The sequence below is a fragment of the Maniola jurtina genome, chromosome 3, assembly GCF_905333055.1.
Source record: "Maniola jurtina chromosome 3, ilManJurt1.1, whole genome shotgun sequence".
NCBI lineage: Eukaryota > Metazoa > Arthropoda > Insecta > Lepidoptera > Nymphalidae > Maniola > Maniola jurtina.
Window position 1 is genome coordinate 12,695,276 of NC_060031.1, and position 21,312 is coordinate 12,716,587.

The 21,312-nt window shown below is 38.5% G+C and overlaps 1 protein-coding gene and 1 long non-coding RNA gene across 6 annotated transcripts in view; one reads left to right on the plus strand and one right to left on the minus strand.

The window, feature by feature from the left end:
• Positions 1-15,069, plus strand: part of LOC123880936 — an 85,669-nt gene extending 70,600 nt beyond the window's left edge. For all 5 annotated transcript variants that reach the window (XM_045929369.1, XM_045929368.1, XM_045929370.1 and 2 more), the window contains 11 exons: positions 5,469-6,534; positions 6,613-6,839; positions 7,322-7,449; positions 7,841-8,013; positions 8,491-8,706; positions 9,215-9,447; positions 9,782-9,880; positions 10,273-10,537; positions 10,937-11,045; positions 13,880-13,939; positions 14,371-15,069. In XM_045929369.1, the coding sequence (XP_045785325.1) occupies positions 5,492-6,534; positions 6,613-6,839; positions 7,322-7,449; positions 7,841-8,013; positions 8,491-8,706; positions 9,215-9,447; positions 9,782-9,880; positions 10,273-10,537; positions 10,937-11,045; positions 13,880-13,939; positions 14,371-14,565 (2,748 nt within the window). In that variant the 5' untranslated portion in view covers positions 5,469-5,491 and the 3' untranslated portion in view covers positions 14,566-15,069. The remainder of the gene's footprint in view (positions 1-5,468; positions 6,535-6,612; positions 6,840-7,321; positions 7,450-7,840; positions 8,014-8,490; positions 8,707-9,214; positions 9,448-9,781; positions 9,881-10,272; positions 10,538-10,936; positions 11,046-13,879; positions 13,940-14,370) is intronic.
• On the minus strand, positions 1,411-17,771 carry LOC123880968. The gene is made up of 3 exons (XR_006799385.1): positions 17,646-17,771; positions 4,290-4,292; positions 1,411-1,444 (listed from the first exon to the last, which is right to left on the minus strand). It is a non-coding gene; the product is annotated as an uncharacterized LOC123880968 (long non-coding RNA).
• Positions 17,772-21,312: the final 3,541 nt, after the last annotated feature.

Below are 21,312 nucleotides of genomic sequence, written 5' to 3' on the forward strand. Positions count from 1 at the left end.
TCGTCAAAGTTTAGAACTTGGTAGCCAACTTACTGGCACATCGTTAATCTTCAGAAACTTAACTAACTTAACTGTAGTTAGATACGTCATGTAAATGACTATGACTGAGAAGTGCAGAAATCTGAAAGGCCGGCAACGCATCGGCGGTACCTCTGGTGTTGCAAATGTTCATGGGCGGCGGTAATTACTTAACATCAGGTGACCCACGTGTTCGTTTGCTACCTATTTTATTATTTAAAAAAAACTATTATCCCATGAGGTATGACATATCTCTCAGTCTCGGTGATCATGCGAACAGCATTTTGTTAATCGACTAATATTATGGTTATTTCATATTTGCACTTACTTATTTAGAACTAGCTGATGCCCGCGATTTCGTTCGCGTGGATTTCGCTTTTTGAAATCCCGTGGGAACTCTTTGATTTTCCGGAATTATTATAAGTAGCCTTACTCCAGGTCCTTTTATATCCATGCAAAAGGTCTCGTCGATCCGTTGCTACGTTGCGGTGTGATTGAAGAACAAACCAACAAACAAACACATTTTCGTATTTATAATATGGGTAGTGATATTCAGTTGTGACGCTATACATTTTTTCGCGATCAATGTTAGTATGCATGAGTAAATTCCGTTAATCCCTATACACCAAGGATCCTTATTTGTCGTGAAAAGTCGTGGGCTACGTGAGTGGATTATTGCGCAAGCGCTACCGCATTAACTCTTTGTAGAATATCAAACAGCTTATTTGTAGTTTCCTCAATTTGGAAAGCCTGTGATCCTGCGAAATAGAAATTCTATTTCGAAACGATGAAAGCTTAGAATACCCAAACACGTAAGCCTCTTTTAGGTAGCGCCAATGTTTTCTGACAGCAGCCTTTCGCATCCAATCAGTGCCAGCCACTTTCCGGAGTCATTATCTAAATACATATAATTTATTTAAGTACTAAGTAGGTATCTACAGCTAGGTACTTGCCGCGATCTTCACTCGAGGATACCCTTCCGGCGGTGCCACCAAGCGATTTAGCGTTTCGGTACGATGCTGTTTTGAAACTGACAGTACGGATAAATAAAATTGCCATACCGCTTCCAAGTTAGTCCGCTTCCATTTTAGAGTGCATCATCACTTACCACCAGGTGAGACTTCAAATGTGTATCAGTCCTCCTACATATTATGATGATGATCATGATCAAGCACATTTAAAAAAATCATATATAAAATACCAACTAAGGTCATAGTGGACATAGTCCCAGATTAGCTGTAAAGCTGTCAACAGTAGGTAAAATGTATAGGTATATGCAGGTCAAACAATTCGCAAATCTCATTCGCAAATTTCATCTCTATTATATGTGGAAAAGGGCAGTTGAATGCACTTACTATATGTAAAGATTTAAATTATTAAAGTAAATTTAAACACTTAACGCAGTTATCAGTGTACCAGAAATGAGCTATAAAAACTTTTAACAAGATAAACGTTTTAGACCGACGCGGACGATCTAAGTCGCCAAAAAGACATTTCAGCCTTCAAGCATTCTTCTAATAAAAACTATGTCAACTATGTTCAACAGGGAAGTATTTTAGCAACGCTAGCCTCCAAGTTGTTAAGTGGTTGTGACATAACCGACAGCCAGTTAGCGACCTTCAATTTAACGAGTGACGAGGTGGCGAGTGTCATCGACAGGGCCTTCACCGTGGTTACTGACGAGTTTAATTAGCTTGCCACGACGCTCGTTACGATAAAAATAAACACATTGATTTATGTGTACATCTAGTGAGTGTGCAGACGGCGTGTCGCGAGCCGCGTCCCTCTATGGTGTCATGACACCATGACTAATGATATACCTAGTATACCTAACCAGTCTACGTACAGGGAGGTGAGGCGACATCGCTCGTCGTCTCAACCGATAAACGTCGATTGCTAGACTGAAGGCCTCTTTCAAAGATTTCCACAAAATACGGTCTTGTTTCACTTGTGATTAGCTGCCTTCAGATACCCGCTTGAAATCGTCCGTCCATGGGGGGTTAAGGTTTCTTAAAAATCCCGTAACTCTGGTTTTCTGGGACAAAAAAATACCTATTTCCTTCTTCTCTATAGTAATATCCAGCAGACAGTTTCAAATGTAGTGAATTATGTATGAATTAGAGATATCTTGAGGCTTTGGCCATTTAGTCTTAATATTTGAAAAACCTTAACTTTATCCTTGTCATAAGTGCCATGAGCAATAAACAGAAAAGTGCGGAAATCTGCTCATAAATTTATAGAATTACTAGCCGATGCCCGCGACTTCGCCCGCGTGGATTTAGGTTTTTTGAAATCCCGCGGGAACTCTTTGATTTTCCGGGATAAAAAGTAGCCTATGTGCTAATCCAGGATATTATCTATCTCCATTCTCAATTTCAGCCAAATCCGTCAAGTAGTTTTTGCGTAAAGGAGTAACAAACATACACACACACACACACATACAAACTTTCTGCTTTATAATATTAGTGTGATAGAGTTAGAGATAGCAACGTGCGTTATCGCTAATGCTTATAGTAATAATTCTAATCGGTCGTTCTTGTATTTCGCGATTAGATATTCCGTAAACAAGGCCAAATTAAATTAGTCCCAAAAAAGATACCCTCCATTGTAAAAGCAATATAGAAATGTACTTTAAGTACTTACTATTAAAAAAATCTACATTTTTCTTTGATTTCACGTCACCAAATATTTGACAGTCTATTCAGGATCTAACCGAGAGTTCCCTCACTATAGTTCACTCTAATATTACGATCTCGAACTGCGGAAGGTTTGGTCTCAAACTTACGTCATGGGCGAACAAAGAAATAAACAAATCAACTACCTTCTATAATTACTACTTTATCAATATATACTCGAAAAAGTGAAGATTTAATTTTCATCGTGGATCGCGTTCATAAATCTTAACCATCAGTTTGTATCTTGGCTCTCGTAAATATCAATTTTCTATAAGATATAACCAGATAATTTAATTATAAGCACCCCATAAAAACGTAATAGTTTCTCGTTCATGATAACAACAAAAAACAGAAGCCATGGGCGCATAATAAATTACGGCTTCGCATTAACTGGACTCTCTCCGTCACTCGTTTCATACAATCGTAGTTCCAATTTCATTTGAATATTAAGCAACCAAAGTCCATGAAATTTTGCAGACATATTCTAGAAACTAATATCTATGTCTGTGGTTTTCCAGATTTCAGTTAAAATATTCGGTTTCAAAGTTACGCGGTCTTAAAAAATTTCATACAAATCTTTGAGCCCCTGTAATTTTAAAACTACATATTTTTAGAAAAATTTAAAACACCACAGACACCGATATTAGTTTCTAGAATATGTCTGCAAAATTTCATGGACTTTGGTTGCTTCATATTCAAATGAAATTGGAACTACGATTGTATGAAACGAGTGACGGAGAGAGCCCTGTTAAAAGCGGTTTAATACAGTCTCTAGTGGTTTTCTAATTTCATTATGGAAAACACTAACATTATCAGTAAGAATTGATTGATGATTATAAAAACTTATTGATGCTTCATTAATCAATGGAGCATCGGAGCTATTTACTTATGCAGTTTATATTATGCTGGGTAAGCAACGTTGATGTGAGTCCCTAACTCGATGGGAACCTAACTAACATTTAATTATAAATACCTACTTATCTACTTAAATGTTGAAAAATCTAAGAGATAAATCATAACGTGAATGCGGGAACATGCTTCAATAAATGCCTATAATTTATTATAAGTGAATAATAGAAAGAAGTCACAACTCACGACCCTCAGGAATGAGGGATACGTCATTGATAGACACTCTTGCTGAAACATCTATTTTAGTGATCGCTGATTGGTTAATAGCGGAAGAGTTTCAGCCAAATATTACAGGAAGCTTTTTTTGTACATAAACTTGTTACAAACTAATAATGAAATTAAGGTGCAAAGGTGGAACTTACTTCTTCGCAATCAAACTTCCACAGTACAAAATCTGTACAGTGTCACCTGCAATAATTTTATTGAGGTGATTTTTCTTATAAGCGAATAGCAGGCAATCGCAAGCAAAATAATTCAAACTCAAATCATTCATTCAAAGTAGGTACCTCCTTTTGATGGTCAGAATTGTTAGATTTGTAAGATGATAGAGTGGTGATAATTAATTACGTAAACTTTAAACTAAAGCTACGAGGGTTCCGAACGCGCTTAGGTCTGAGAAGAACCCACAACAACTCAGCCGGGTATTCTTTTTAGTATCACCACTTCAAAATAATGTTCATAAAGCACCCACTAAATGTGCCGAATGCCGAATGATGTGGCAGAAATGTAGAGTGGTTGTATGTGAATGAATGTCGCAACTTGCAAGCCTGAGTGCTCGGCCGCGTGGGAACGGCGGTTGTTCCTCTGGCTCTTTGTATGAGCCTGAATAGGGGTCATATGGCTATATCGACAATGTGCATTGTTATTACTTTCATACTGCATAGTCCTGCAGCGGCTTTCAAAGCTATTTGTTGTAGTTAAGGCTTGATCATTGCATTACGTTCAATTTTCGTTTGCTACTGCATATTACCCGACTACTGCAATGCAAGAGAAGAGTAATGTGTTTAACAGTCTTCTTATGATACAGAATATAGAGATGTTTCATTGTAGCGTCTCTGCTTTCGGGTCTTTGAAAAATAGCTCGTCGTTGGCTTCGTCTGCTAACGTTCCGCATATTATCATAGAGTTTCTTATGTCATGACTCATGATAAATTCAATTCTTATTCGAAATTGGTTTCGACACACGACCGTGTGTCTTGATATGGCCAACATGGGTCCATGATAGCAAAATGCTTCAAAAAATAAATGTTTATAGAATAAATGTTTAGATATATTTCTATTATAGGCAATAAATTATTATAATGAAACCCCACTTGACATGCCTGATAGCAACAAATTATAATTTTATTTATAGCAATCCCTAAGCTTCGGAAGGGTGGAGTATTATTCCCATCTCTAAACCACCCCTGAAATTAATACGCCCTACATAGCTACATCCTATAGGAATTGTTACTTTCAAACAATCAGCTGTGTTATGTATGAATAAAAATATGTATAATATTGTGTTAATGTAGAAATAATAGAAAATTCTCTTTTTAAACCGGAATCACTATACTTAGATATACGTTTAACGTCCATAGTTGTGGCTAGAGTTAATTAAATTGCAGAAGTTAAAGTCACATCTTTTACAAATGCTTCATTTTCTTTAGCAATAAAACTATGAACAGTTTGAGAATAGGCAAATGAGAACAATAGAAATAAGCTCCCCCGAGACTGTGACCCGTGGCCCGAGGGCTTCCGCACAATGGACGCTTTACTCGCACAATAGCGCTGCATCGAACTGATTACTTGGCACTGAAACCATCCGTCTACCGACATGAAATACGCTGCAATTTTTCATTATAGCAACGTTTATTTTTGTTACAGATCATGTGACTTAAAAACCCGACATGGAAGAAGAAAATACGAATAAAACTGCTGAGGCTAGTGACGCGCCGCCTAGCTCGAACGCCGATGAAGTTAACAATCATGAAGAACAAACAAACGAGTGCAAAGTGAAAGACAATAGTGATAATTCCATTGCCACAATTAAAGAAGAAAGTGATATAATTGTAAAGACATTTGAAGATTGTAAAAGTGAAAGTGTAGATTTTAAGGAGTCATTCGTAGAGAACGGATCGTGTGAAGCGATTGATGACGCACGTTCGATAGGCGATCTCGACAGCTTACCGGCCGGTGACGAACTAGCGCTCGGAGCCGCGGGCAGCGACAGTGGGGTGGAAGGATGCGGACGAGCGCTCAGTAGCGGAGGTGGATCTCGTTCCTGCGCCTCGAGTGTGGTTTCCTGTGGCTCGGGATGCGGTTCCGAAAGCTCATCGCTTGCTGGAGCGCCTCCTAGACCCCGCCGACGTGTAAACGTCACAGTAGCGGAGCCAAAGAGAAGTTCCCCAGTAGGGACATCGACACCACGACCAGTTACGGCCCCACGGGGACCTAATCTTGCAACACGAGAGCGCGCGAGAAGTAGAGAGAAACCGACACCTCCCGAAAAACCCCGACCGCTTACACCCAAACCACGCATAAGACCAACCACCGATCTTCCAAACCTAGTCCGTGAAAGTCCAGCTTTACGTGCCAAACCTACAAAAACTTCCACCGCGAGATGTAGAACGCCAAATTCGCCAGTAGATGAAAAGAAATGGCCCACAAACGGGCAACGGCTATCGACCGCCACTGACGCGACCGCGACCCGGGTAGCAGCCGATAAATATGGAACGTTGCCACGGAGAAGGCGCGACGTCGATCCAGAGTCTTCCCCAAAACACGAAAGCACACCGCCCACCTCCAGAAGACCTACAGTTTCACGATCTGTTTCATCAAGGACCGCAACTAAAACTCGCGTGAGGATATACGCTGAGAAAATTTGTCAAACAGTTTTGGTGGGGACTGATATCGAATCAGCTCTTGCGGGAATCGTGCCAAATATCGAAAGGTATATTTACTTACTAGAAAAATAATTTCGTAAACTAAGCCCCTTAACAAGCCCTCTACGAATTAAATTTTTTTTCAGTCGCATAGACGTAACGCGATGTCATCGCGGGGTACAAGCGAGTGCCCGCGACACGGAGATCGCGCGACTGGTGTCAGCAGCCGCGGTCGCCGAGGCAGTTGCGACTGAGGAGCGCGAGAGAAGGTTGCACGTGGAAGCGCAGCTGGCTGCCGAGCGTGCTGCCAGACTGGCGGCGATCTCTGAACTGGAGAGAAACTCGCAACGACTGCTGGAGCTCGCCGGTGCTGGTATGTATGGCTTAAAACTTTATGACCACACGTTAATGGGTCAAGTTCAGTTATTCATAATTTTAGCATATTTAATCAGGCTGTTTGCGTCTATGTACATAGGCCTGGCTTTCCGAGAGCGCGACACCACACAATGTCTTCTAGGAATCTTTGGACGGTGTTAGACGATCAATTAAGTGGCGGCATTAAATTTCGAAGACCGTAATTATGTGGTTATTGGTGGCACACTTTAGCTTTTTTAAACATTGGAACGTCGGGGCATTTCCGAGCAATCTGTATGAATGCACAGAATTTAGTCAAAAGGTGCTTAGTACTTGTCTCCTTAATCCAAGATCCAGTTGCCAAGTATAGTGCTTGGTACCTGAAAAATGTCTTGATAGTCCGACTTGTATATAAGCAATCTTGATACAATAAAATTATAGTATTACGGAAGTTGTTCAGAAGGCTCGAAAATGGATGATACATTCAAACAATGGTTCCAGGCGCCGGTGCCAACGCAGACGGCTGCTTGCGAGCATTGGAGGAGCAACTTCGATCTGCGCGCGAGCTGGCGACGCGGCAGCGCGGCGAGATCGACGCGCTGCGGGACCACTGCGACAAGTTGCACGCGGTGAGATTACATTGCCTTGTTTGTCACATTGTCTATAAGGCGCCGCTTGCTGCAGTTTAATAGCTTTTCATGTATTGGTTCCTCAGCTTTGAGAATTTTGACTCGAGCTAACACTTTCTTTATGGTGTTGCGCCATTGCCGCCATTTCTCTCTATTGGAATCCGTCTGAAAAGCATAGGTTAGACCAACGTCTCGGACTGCATCCGTAGATCCTTCCGATCGTGCCATGGAATATGTCTATTTTTAATTCATGGCAATGTCTGACTAATTGTCATCAATAACCAAAACATATTATGATACCTAAATTTTAATAGATCATGATTGTCAAGTTTTAGATATCAAGAAAATTATGTACCGTTGTGAAAGTTGCTCAAGTCATGCGTTGTTACAGGAGGCGTGTAACGCTCGGGAGACATCGAGGGTTTTAGAGGCGAGGCTGAGCGAGGCGGAGCGCGAGGCGGCTGAGATGCAGGACTTCCTTGCCGCGGAGACGGGAGCGCTGAGCGACTCCTTGCGAGACGCTGAGGCGGAAATCACGCGCCTCACCGCCGAGCTCGAGCGCAGGTATGGACTTAACCTCCTACAGAAGTTAACATTCAAAAGAGTTGAAACTTCGGTGGAGAGGGGAGGGGCAATACTCGCACAGATGGAAACGTGTAGTTGCGAAAACCTGCCCAGAGAGAAGAAAAGATGAAGGGTTAAAACCTAGGCGCTGAAGTATCGTCGCGGCCGTTGTCTCAAGCAATAAACATCCATTACTGGACGAATGTCTCTTGTAAGGATCTATCTGTACAGAAATGCTTTGGGCCGCTTGTGTCTAACTGGTCTCTCCCTAGCTTGAATTTCGTCCATTTTTTATAAAATTTGTTATTAATTTGGCCAATGGCAATGGAACAAGACGACGGCATTATTTTAATATTACTGAACGAAATAAACCAATAAGAACAATTATATTGTAGGTCACGGGAACAACGAACGTTCATGTCAAAATGTTCTGTCCCCCTTTTCAAGAACAATGCTTACTCAAAATGCATTTTGCAGGCGCGGCGAGTGTCGGCAACTGGTGCGCATGTGCGAGCAGCGGCGACAGGAAGCGCTAGCCGCGGGCGCGCGGGCGAGGGGAGGCGCGGGGGCGGCGGCCGCGCTGGACACACTGTCGCGTCGCCTGCGCGCGCTCACGGAGGCCGTGCGCGCCGCCTATGCCCTGCCTCCCCACGCCATACACCCCACCGTCTACCACAACGAGGCCTACTGCAGGTGAGGATTCCTCTTTCACATTCCTGTCATCATCAGTTCGAATTTTAAGCATAGAAAATGGTTATTTTGTATAAAAATGGGAACCCATCGGAAAAAAGATCGAATGCGTACACAAATTCTTAAAAGATAAAATGCAAATCGATGCTAATAGGATGTTTTTTTCGTCAGGATCGGACGCCTGCAATTTCTTGTGATTAATGTTCCTTTTAAAACCTCCAATATTAATCAAAGTAGGTTTTAATTAATCGTTTTAAGGCATTTAAAATGTAGTAGAAGATGAAAATACGAAGCCCTATTAGTCGTTGTGACATCACAGCGCATCTTCATCAAATTTTCAGATGGAAAAGCACACTAAATCACTTACTCATACCTATTTAATTATAATAAAAAAAACACAATTTTTGTTGTAATTTTTTATTTATTTAGATGATCCAGGCTCACTGTACTCTTAAAAACAGTTCTCCAAAAAATACACTAAAACTAAAGTCATATTTTGCTTTGGACGCAGTCGCAGCGACAGTGGAGAAACTCTATCTCCAGAGGAAGACACCCGCGGTGGGCTTTTGGGCGCAGTAGCCCGAGCTCTACGCTCGGCGGCCGCCGCCGCGCCGCTCGCTCACAACGCCCATAACGCCCACTACGCCCACAATGATGACGAGCGCTCACGGGTGTCTGACGACAATGATAACTCCGCAGACTTGCTGGACTCGGAGACGGAACCGTGTTTAGTTACAGATCCAGGTAAAGTGAACCCATTATTATTTTATAAAAGACAAAAATGACTGACTGACCTAACCTAATAGCTCAAACTGCTGGGTCTAGAAACTTGATTGTATATTATTGTATTTAGTATCCAACCATTTTTGGTTTGCAACTGTTAATGTAATACAAAAAAAAATATAGGCATACTTAATATTTTTCAAGTATAAACCGTATGTATAGACTAAAAAGTGGAAACGATTTAGCAGGAAAGCGGGCCCCTACGCAACAAATGCTAGGAAGAAAAGTGAAATAAAAAAAAAATTGGTTACAATAAATATTTATAATATTAGTATAATATAGATTTTTTTTTTAGAATGCGCCGAAGAATGGTGGTCAGGTGCGGAAGGCGCAGGCGCCTGGAGCGGGGAAGAGCTGTCACCAGAGAGGGAGTCTTGCGGTGATGGCGACAAAGGTTTGATTCAATAATATATGCTACATAACTTTTTTATCATATCGACATATCGACGTCAGCGTAAACCGCTGGGTATGGAAACTTGAGATTTTGCCCTAAGTTCTCTATATAAAGCAGACTTTCCACTAAGAAAGAATTTTAGAAATGCCACCAGAATAGTACTGGAATTTTTTATCTGATATTAGTGGTCAGCTAATATGCGTACTTTAATCCGGCTCGAAGGACCACTTAATCATACCTACTAAGTTTGTCTGTCTGTCCATCTGTCCTTTTAATCTTCGCCTGGAGATGGATACAGTCTAATTTTTACCTCGGAAAATCAGGATTCCCACGGTATTAATAAAATTAGAATCCACGTGGAATCGTGTCTGTTATAAATCATAAAATTACAGAAGCGGAAGGTGAAGGCTCAGCGGAGTCGCAATCAATGTCAGAGCGGGACTCCCTCCGCAACCTCTCAGCGGCCATCGCGGCACGCCAACGTTGGGAGGCCGAGGGCGAGGAGGCGGCGCGAGGAGCTTTATTAGAGCGAGTGTTGGCGTTGGACCTGCGACTAGCGGACTTGCTGCGAGCGTTGGCCGCCGCCGCGCAAGCCGCCAACAGTCCCTCGTCCAGAGCCCCCGACACGCCCACCGCTGCGTTGGCTCATGCACTCAGGTATGAATAAAACCGGTATGTGGGAATCTCGCGCTTATTAGATCGCACCAACGTTGGGAGGCCAAGGGCGAGGTGGCGGCGCGAGGAGATTTACTGGAGCGAGTGTTGGCGTTGGACCTGCGATTAGCGGACTTCCAACCGCCAACGGTCCCTCATCCAGAGCTTCTGACATGCCCACCGCTGCGTTGGTGTATGCACTCAGGAATGAATATAACAGCTAGCACATGGGAATCTTGTCATTAGATCGCAAGACAAAAAGAGAGGAAGTGGAATCAAAGTTAATACACTAATATACTTAATAAATAAATAATACATCATAGGCAGTCATTAATAATGAGAACTCTTGTACTATACAATATTTTTATATCATAGTTAACAAAATATTTTTTTTTTTTCTAGGGATAAGATCGAGGTGACGGAAAAGAACGTGGCAGACGTGGTGGTGAAGAAGCTTGCTGAGTTGGACGCCTGCAAGAACTTGATGGAGCAATACCAACACTCTATTGAAGTAAGTAGCTTTAGTACACTTTTGATCGCAATTTACTACTTAAGTCAAGATGAAAACCATTTATTAAAAGTGGATAACACTTAACTACACTTTTTGATTGCCAGTCGGTAGTTGAATTTAACACTTTTAAGATTACACTTCTTACGCACTTCTCCATACAAACGTATTTTGTCTATTGGATTTATAGCATATATAGTAATTTGTCAATTATAAAAATTATAACATAAGCACTTAATGTACTAAAAAAAAAAATTAAAAACAAAAACCGAGTAGCATAAAAGCTAGTCTTTCTACAGAACATCTTTTACAGCTAGTTTATAATAGCGAAAGAGAAATGAAAAAACTGTTACTCTTTATAAGTTATTATCGGTAATCCGGTGTTTAACAACTAGTCAAACCAGGGGGGCTATCGACATTGATGCTGTCCTTTAATGATTGATATATTTTAAGCTGATAGGGGGCTGAATCTTTTTATCAAACGTCAAAACACGCGTTCAATATGCGAGCTTCTAAAAAATACTGGCATGTGACGTCACAACGTGATTTGACGTAGTATTTTTGTTTAATCGATAATTTAAAATAATTATTACACTAACAAAAGAAGTAGATTTCACGTATTTTGGAAGACCCTCTAATTCACAGAAAAAAAGTTTATTTTTACATAGGCAAATGCCATATTTTTCGAATATTATTATAAACGTAGTGAGGTGTTAGTAGCGTTAGTGCCGTTAACTGATTTGATGTGAAACAGGTATTTACACCATTCAGGGCCTGCTTGGCGATCTCGAGTCAAGAGTGAAGTGCAAAGGTTAATACCATCCCACTACTATACTCTTATACAATACCAGCTTCTATACTACGCACATCTATTTTACGTCGTGTGCTCTCTCTCTCTCTCTCAATATCTACCTACTCTATGTTAATTTCTACTTACTCTATGTATTTTTTTGTTTTTCATTATAGGCGCGTCCAGTTTATTTATTTATTTATTCAAAGGTACACACAACAGTCCAGTCCAGTTATTTTATTTGTCAATATTAATAAAAATACTATATCTATATTTTATTATAATTTAGCGCCCCGTCCCCACCTTCGCAGCGTAGCGTAGGAACTATTAATTTTAAGTTTACGCATTTTAATAATTTATGCAACTGAAGCTAAAATTGAACGTTTTTTTTCCGACTTAATTCACTTAATCTTAATATTATTATCAAATTATAGCTTATAAGCTTTTTAGGTATTTCCTGTATCGGTGAAAGCCATATCTGTACAATAGTTTCTGAGATAAAACACTCTTTAGCGCAGCGGGAGACTATTAGTATAACATACCTGTCTGCAAGACACTCATTGAAGCTTATTTTTACAAAAATCCAAGCATGTTTTCTAAATCCAAATCGTAAATATAGTAAGTAAAAGACTTCTATTAGGTGTATTTTCTATTTTACCTATTAAAAATATCTTTTGTATGCATCAATTGTGTATAAAATCTGAAATCTACTAACTTTAAAGTATACAGGCTGTAACCAAAACGCTAGCAAAAACTTAGCGTATTATTATGCTACCTTAAGACGATCCAATACCAATAACTATTTGCCTTATCTTGTAGTTTTAGTGATTTAGTTTTTTTCAAACCCGTATTGCATGGCGTGCAGGAATCGGGTCAATGCCCCACCTACGACGCGGTATTGACTTCGAGTGGCCTATTTACGAAACGTTCGTTGATAACGTTAACGTTAAAGAATACAAAACGCCAGTCAGATGTTTTATTAGCAATACATTGTGAACTCGTAAAAATATAGGATTTTTAAAAAAATCGCAGTTTTTAATGCTATCTTATCAGTAATCATCAATACTCTCACCTGTCTTTGTTTACTAGCGCTCTGGTTACACCTTGTATAAGAGTAATGCTAACCTTTTCACTGACTGTATTGATAGGTATACCGTATATTATGTAATATGTTATGGGAGAGAACACACAGACGTCACCGTCACATAGCTTCATCGCAGCGCGTTGACTCGCGACCTCCAGCACTATTGTACACCTACTTGTAACTTGTATATAACTGGGAGAATGTAAATATTGCAACTATTGGCTGAACTGTGTTGTGATCAAATTGTATAACTCGGTCGCGGTAAGTTTGCATCTCGCTAGAATGCGGCGCCTCTCCCACTTACCCTCTCGACTCCCCGCGGTCCTCTTGTCGCGCCAGTACGGTTCGCATATCGTACCTAAACGTCAGTGTGACGTCATCGACGCGAGGTGCAAACTTAACTTGACCGAGTAGTATGTAAATAACACTGTGATTAAAATATAAATTGGTTACTGATTAACTTTACACTGTGAGTGAGACTTTGGGGTAACTTTTGAAGTTAACTTAACGTTAATTTGAAAGGTTACATAAGCCTCGGGGATCTGTGTCTCAAAGAAAATTCCTCAAAACTATAATAATTTGGCCCAAAATAACAAAGATACTTCGAAAAATCTTTAGTATTATTGTATAGATATACTCTATTAATTCTGAAACGAAATTAAGTAAGAAAAGTAGTTCTAAGTATGTATAGTTGCAACAGCTGAAAATATCACTATGCAAAAAATGTATTCAACGCTTGCCAGTTAGAAAATACTCGTATTTAGACTTTAGAATATACCCAATATTTAGTCTATGAAATAGCCAATTATCAATACCGTAATGATAGCTTTTACAGATACCATGTAGAAAATAAAATTAAGATTTATTAAAGTGCGATTTTTGATTTGCGCTTTAGACATATTTATTTTAGTGCTTACAGTGTAAGTTGTACTCCGTATCATAACAGGTTTTTGTATTGGACAGGTGTTAAAAAGTCAACTGGCTCAACGCGGTGAAGAGGACGAAATCGAGTTAATTGAGCAGGTTAGCTATATTTTATTACAGAGATCCTTCTAATTAAAATCTATTCTTAACCCCAGAGATTAAATGTCTTACTTAAAAATAATTATACCAGCTTAACAAAAATAGTCAAAAAATACTCATGGTTCCAGTTTAGATTAAAATTGTTAATAAAATAATATTTCGCGCATAATAAGTAAAATAAACATACGAAATGTGTGATTACGAGATTAAAAAGTAGCACTAATCACATAATATTTGAAAGACGTAAAGAATAATTACAAAAAATAATCCACCTAAGGTTTTTTTTCAATAGTAAGTAAAACACATAAATTCAGATTCCGTTGCGATTTGATTGAAGGACTAACCAACAAACTAACGCTCTTTCGCATTTATAATATTGGTATTGGATAGTGATTTAGTTTGAATGTACCACCATACCTACTTGCCCCCAGGAGCTGGAGTGCTGTGACGAGGGCGAGCGGCGGCGTCGCTGCGAGGCGGTGGAGGCGGCGCTCGGCGCCTTGTCGCACGCGCCTCGCCTGCTGCCTCTGCGCCGCCGCCTCGAGCGCCTCGCGCTGGCCCTCGCTGCCCCGCCGCCCGCACCTGCCCCGCGCCCGCCCGTCGCACAACCCGCCGCCTGCACCTAGTACTAAGACTCCCGAGCAAAACGTCGTGCCAGCCGAATTAAGTACAACTTCTTGCTCCGCGCATGAATTTCGCTAGTGAAAGGGGTAACAAGGAACGTCATTCGAGCGCAGCGCCACTGACGCCCCAGAAGCTCGACTCGAAAGTCCACCTTAACTTTATAGGAAGGCGGCATTTTGTTTTCTGTGAAGGCCACTAAAGTTATTGTTTATGGATGTAAACTAAATTCAATGCGCGTGCCTCGAGGGCGAAGCGGTAGGGGTGTCTTGCCACATGGGCCTTACCTCATGCTTCTCTGACACCGCCTCGAGCGCCTCCCGTTGGCCCACACCGCTCTGCCTCACGGATCAAAACCCGCCGCCTGCACCTAGGCTTAAATTCTAAAAAGTCAGAAGATCCTGTGCCCGGCAAACAACTTGAGCACTGACGCGATTTGCTGGCGAATGGCGGGTGTACGCGATTGGTTGATATGTCGACTTTTACTTCCCGGATTCGGAACTTTTTCGGCACTATACAAGTACATAAGACTCGCTCTACAAAGATGTTTAAATGAATAGTGACTCTTGTTACAAAGCAATAAAGTGCAATTCAGCTCGTACAGCACTGGGGTCTAAAGTTTACGAATCTTTGAAATAAGTACATAATTATGTATTCCACAATGCATTTTTTAACAATTGCACGTTTCTTGATGCAGTATTATATTATAAGTTATATGAGATCATACGAGCTTGTAATGTCATTAAATTATAGGTATTAAAATCGTTATTATTTAAGGTTAAAAAAATGTTAAGAAAATGTCAATAAAGTACAAATAGTACAACATTAATTTTTTCAAACAAATTATTCAGACTTTTTGTGTATTTGTACTTTGTTAATACATAAAAATGTATTATCAAAATATTGTCACAAATGCATTAATATGCGTTATGAAAATCCAATACAAACGAAAATATAATATAAGCATTGACAGTTTCCTATGTCTGTAACATTATGATAAAAATATTTTCTATAGTTTCCTACTACGTAATCCTAGCATTTTCCGTAACTTTCCAAGATTAAGTGCCAATTTATCATCTCCATTTTTGAACCAAAATTTGCCAAAAACCATAAAATCCTTTTGTTTTAAAAGGATTTTTGTTACATTCCCTTTCATATTTTCTAACAATAACTATCCAAATACGAAGAGTTTTTATTTTAGCTAGTTTACAAGTCAATTCTTTATAAGAATATCAACAGTAGGGATACTTAGATTGTCTTAAAATATTTTATAAATGAAACCTAAAAATATTCGCCATTAAAATAACGCAGTCCATGCCATTAAATGACATAAAAAAGTCATCCGTCCCGCACTCAATGCCTGCGCTTGCCGTATCAAGACAAATAATTTTATTTAGAAGAAAAAAAATTATTATGTAGCTACGCGTTTACCGAATAGATACGTAAATATTTAATGAAATTATAACGAATAGATAGACGAACATGGTTTAGCAAAGAAATTGTTGGTAGGTTTTTGAATAGAGTAAGCCAAGTTTGCATGAAATTACTATAGCCCATTCGCATCCGATACAATGTGTAAAATAGAGACAGATTTTTACTTTAGAGCCTACGCTACGACGAACTATTGTCCGTGGAGGACAAAAATTGATCACTTAAGTTACTAAAAGTTCATCGGATAATGCATACGATGGAGATGGAAATAGTACGGCGAAAAACCTTAGTAAAACGACGAACTTTTGTCCTCCACGGACAATTGTTCCTCGTCTGCGCACGCTCTTATAGTTTACGAGTGGGTTTGACTAATATGTGCTAGTAATGCATAAGAGTACCTACATATTATAATTATTATAAAAAAATATTGTTTCTGTTAAATCTTTCGTTACCTAGTCGTCCGCGCCAAGTTCATCCGATTAAATTGAAAAGTGTCGATACTAACTTGCATTAATACTAATAGTTATATAACATGAATTGGTAAGATGTGCATGCAGAGTTAGGTCAATAGTGAAATAAAATTTGAATTAGTAGCTAAGTAAAGAAATTTAAATACCTAATTGATAATTTCTATGAAAAAGATTGTCTTTATAATAAAGGCACATAATATTATTACTGATTGGTATTTGATCTCAACTGCGATTTACATCACAGTTATTAAGTTTCTTCTTATCTATGCTAAGAAAAAACTTCTTTTATAAAAGAATTATAATTAATATTACACAAACAATAAGCTTTGAATATTTTTCGTGTGAAAACCTCAGGTTTTGCAAGATTTAATCTTCATTCCGAACGGCATTTATTTCTTATAATATACTCATTAAAAAGGAATCAAACTAATTCCGCCATTAATATTATTGTTCCTATTGTAGGAATATATCGTGAATATTATGTAGTAATATAGGAATTCTATATTATATTATATTTTGCACGTATTTCGTCATGACAATTGCAAGACAATATCAAATATGACAGAAAATTATTGCATATTTTTGTGCTTTTTCGTGTGCAGTGTAATAATTAACTAAGTAATTATTTTATGACAAAATCAAATAGATTAGACTTTAATACTTACTACTTACTTACATTTCGTATATTTTGTACTATCTTATGTTAATATAAAAGCATAAATAAATCAGCGTCATAAAATTAAGCAAATGATAATAGTGTGCACTTTTAATAATTAATTTCATTTACCGCTAATTTCATTTTCTTACTTATATGACTCATCCCATAAATAAAACAATGCTTCTAAAATGTAAATAGAATTAGTAAACTTATTCACAATTTTGAGTATTGTGTGCCATTGTTACATAAAATAAAACTTGATACTATTTAATGAAATGATTGCTTGTGAAAAAAATCATGTTGAAAATCTTATGAAAATTGTAATTAAAATGAAAAATGTTTGAACGACTTTGTTACTGTAGTAGTCTAGTCATAAAAAATTGTTAAATAAAATCGATTGATTGTTTAAATTAATCATGCTTAAATATTTGAATAATCATGTTTGAATTACAATCCTTTTTTCTTTTTTCGAGTTATGGCCTGCGCAGACGAATATACTTGTCCGCCGAGGACAAAAATGGGTCACTTACGCTGAGATCTATAGTGCGTACTTTGACTATGCTCAGACTTAATACATTGTTAAAATGAGACAGCATTATACCGCTGGAATTAATCTGTCTCGTTTAACTGAAACTTAAGTCTATGCAAAATCTATAGAACCGCATCGCATAATGCACACGGTACTCATAGTGCTCCTAAACACCGTTGTGAATGACGAGGGAGTTTTGTCCTTCGCGGACAATAACCCCTTGTCTGTGCAGGCCCTTATAGTTATTGTCCATAGTCAAACAAATTCATTTATTATCAGACTAATTTTTATGTTAAAAAATAGCCATTATTTTTCTCGTGTACCTAATTCGATTCACAAGCAAAATTACTACCGCCTCCTAAGATTATTATATTTTTTACCGTAAAAATATCCGAATTCTTACGTGTGTTGCCTCATTTAATATATTTTAAATCATGGCAACACCGTCACAACCGCCATGTGTATTTTAAGTTACACGTTAATTTTTATAACTTAATTTCTGTTCTAAATCAACTATTGAACAAGAATTGTAAGGTTGGAATTAAAATTGTTTCAGTCGATATAACGAATGAGACTGATGTTGTATATGCAAGATATTATTAATATTAAACACGCTTAGTATTAGAAATGTTGACTTCAATTAAATTGTGTCTTCACAATGCATTGCACTATATTTTACGACACCAACAAGTAAATTGTAGATTTAAGAACTCTATAAAGATACCAGTATCTATGCCTCTACAAACGAATTTTCGGTAGATAAACGTTACCAATTTAGTTCATTGGGGTCCTAAACTATGAGCATTCTATGATTTGCAATTGCGAAGTTTTATTTTTTTAATATTGTAAGTCTTCATAATACATAGTACAATATAAATATGCTTCGTCCATCCATGTTGCTTGCTTTAGGTGCTAGAACACTATTGTATTGTATGAAGTTGTTTGAAAATATTTCGAGTTACACGAATAAGAATTGTCACATTGTGTTGTATATAATGTGTAAATAGAAAAGTTTACGGTAACTAATCTTTTATTTTTCCAACCTATCCCCATAAAAATAAAATCGGTTAAAGATGAAATACTGGATATAATAGATTGATACTTAACAAGAATTGTACAAAATCATGTTCACTGCGCCCAGCGTTGACGGGCATGGCTTCATCGAAGTGATCGACGGAATATATAATTGCTGCTGCAGATCCAGATAGGAACGAGGAATAGAGACCTCTAAAGAGTTGATTGGATCGAGAGAGGAGGGTGGGGTATATATTATGCACCCTGACTCCGCAACCGGTCCATATAATATAGGCACTAGTTTTGACCAGCAAAAAACCTGGCCAAGTGCGAGTCAGACTCGCGCACCGAGGGTTCTGTACTCTGGTATTTTTTCCGACATTTTGCACGATAAATCTAAAATGCTGAGGACAAAAATCCCCAAAGCGTCTGTCATACGCGATCATTTGTTCGCCGAAAGCGAACAAACTCAACCTAAAATCCGATGTGCGTGCGCGCCTGTGAACGTTACTTCTATTTTTTTCTAGGTCTCCTGTACTTTGGTGCGGCCGGTTATTGATGTCCTCCGCTATTCGGAGGACTTTTTGTAAGGGTACTTTTAGTCGCTCGTGATATTTTATCCCTCGTAGGTACTTTGGACATCTTAAATAGGTAAATATATTTAAAAATTGAGCTATACGAGTATGTATAAAGTAAAAAGGAGAATCTGACCACAGGCAACACACACATGTCATATCCAAGTTCAGCTCAGATAGCCTAGGCCCTAGATTAAGATTTTACGAAGATTTTCAGAAATTCTACCTAAGCGAAGTCGGGGCGGGCAGTTAGGGTACTTAGGGTATTGATAGTAACTGTAAAGTGAAATTCTTTTTTAAACATTTATTCAATACTCCATTTAAAATATTACATAAAGATATACACAGTTGAGTTTAAACATCACCACAGTGAGGCAAAGTAGATACTTAATTACTATTTTATATTTAGCATTGTTTAATTGAACCGCATACAAAAGAACATTTTGTTCTATAATTTAGGTAATATACTGGATTATTTCAAAGAAGTACCTACCTACCTGATTTACATTCGCCGGAAAAATAAGAATACCTACTATTAAAATTTTACTGTAATAAATTAATTTAAATAAGTGCCTTGACTGTAAGTTTTTGCGATAATAAATCTCGATCACTTCAATTATATTGCGATAACTCTTTTTATGACTTTGTTATGTTAACGGTATGGTGTTAATTTGTTGCGTAGGTTATAAACGCAAAACAAACACACAATGTAAAAACGCATAAATGTCGAATACTATATCGTCTACTGGGTTCTAATTTCTAGGTTGTTTAGTTACGCACAGCCCCGAATGTGAGCCTCGGCCTGCGTAGACGGGAAACTATTGTCCACGGAGGACAAAAATAGGCCAATCTATCTGCGACGCGAAGTGTCGTAGTAAAAATAATTAATTATTATCGGCCGCAGAGAGTCAGCAACTACGCACAACATAATTATACTGTATCCACGGAGAGAAGTTAATGTATCTCTGTTATGTAATCTCATGAAAGACAGAAAAGTCAAGTTGGCATTAACCATTTTTAGTGACCAACCAATCACAAACGAACCTGTTTTTCGTACAACCTTTCGATAAAGTAGTACGGAAAACATAAGCTCGCTTGCGATTTAACTCCTCTCCGTGGAAATAGTATAATATATTTACGTCTATTTGGTATGAAAGATTTATGACTTTTAAAGTGATTTTAGCTGGTTTTAAACTGCGTACATAATGTAAATATGCTTACAGTCATCGGCTGATAATACTGGCACGGTGTGAACGCGCGCTAACGCTCCGTTTAGCGTAGGCAGCGTGTTCGCATTGCGTCCATATTCACAAAAGAAAGTATCAGATCTAATGAGTTTTGCTAACGCAAAAAGTCACACCGAAGGCACATACAATAAACCCCAACAAAAACACAGTTTATTTATTTTTAATGCATATCTTCACATGTACAGATGATAATTTGTCTACAACCCAACCATCATTGACTTACCAGTCCAGTTGTATGACAGAGTAAAAGTTTCGTTAAAGTTACTCTTAAACTTTGACCGTCAATAAAAGCAAGATAGGTCAGGATTTGTTAACTTTAACCTTAATCGTGGCGGTCCGAATACCTTGGACAGCTCACTGCTTTTATTAGTGCTCAAAGTTTAACGCTTAACCGTACCTAACGTAACTTTAACTGTCACTAATGCAGGTGGACCTTACTATATAAGCAAGACTACCAATGATAATTAGGAGCTAAAAAAATTTCATCAAAAAACTGATAGGCCGACGTTGCCCGTTAAATCCGTTGAACATATTATCCATTACAATAATTTATCATGTAGCTAGTTATCTTTTTCGCCGAAATTCGTATCAGAGCCTTTGCACACTACATTTTCATGCACAGTAAAAAGTCTTCAAGTCTCAGGCTAAGATCTATAGAGCGTGCTTTGACTTTGCTCAGCTTAAGAGCTCGTTCACACAGGTTGCGTAAGCGTAGACGTAGCGTGTACCATTGCGTTGTAATGTATGTAACTGTATGAATCATGGCACACCGCTTGCGTAAAGCGTGGACGGATGCGTAACCCGGTGTGTTAGGGGTTCACGCGCGTC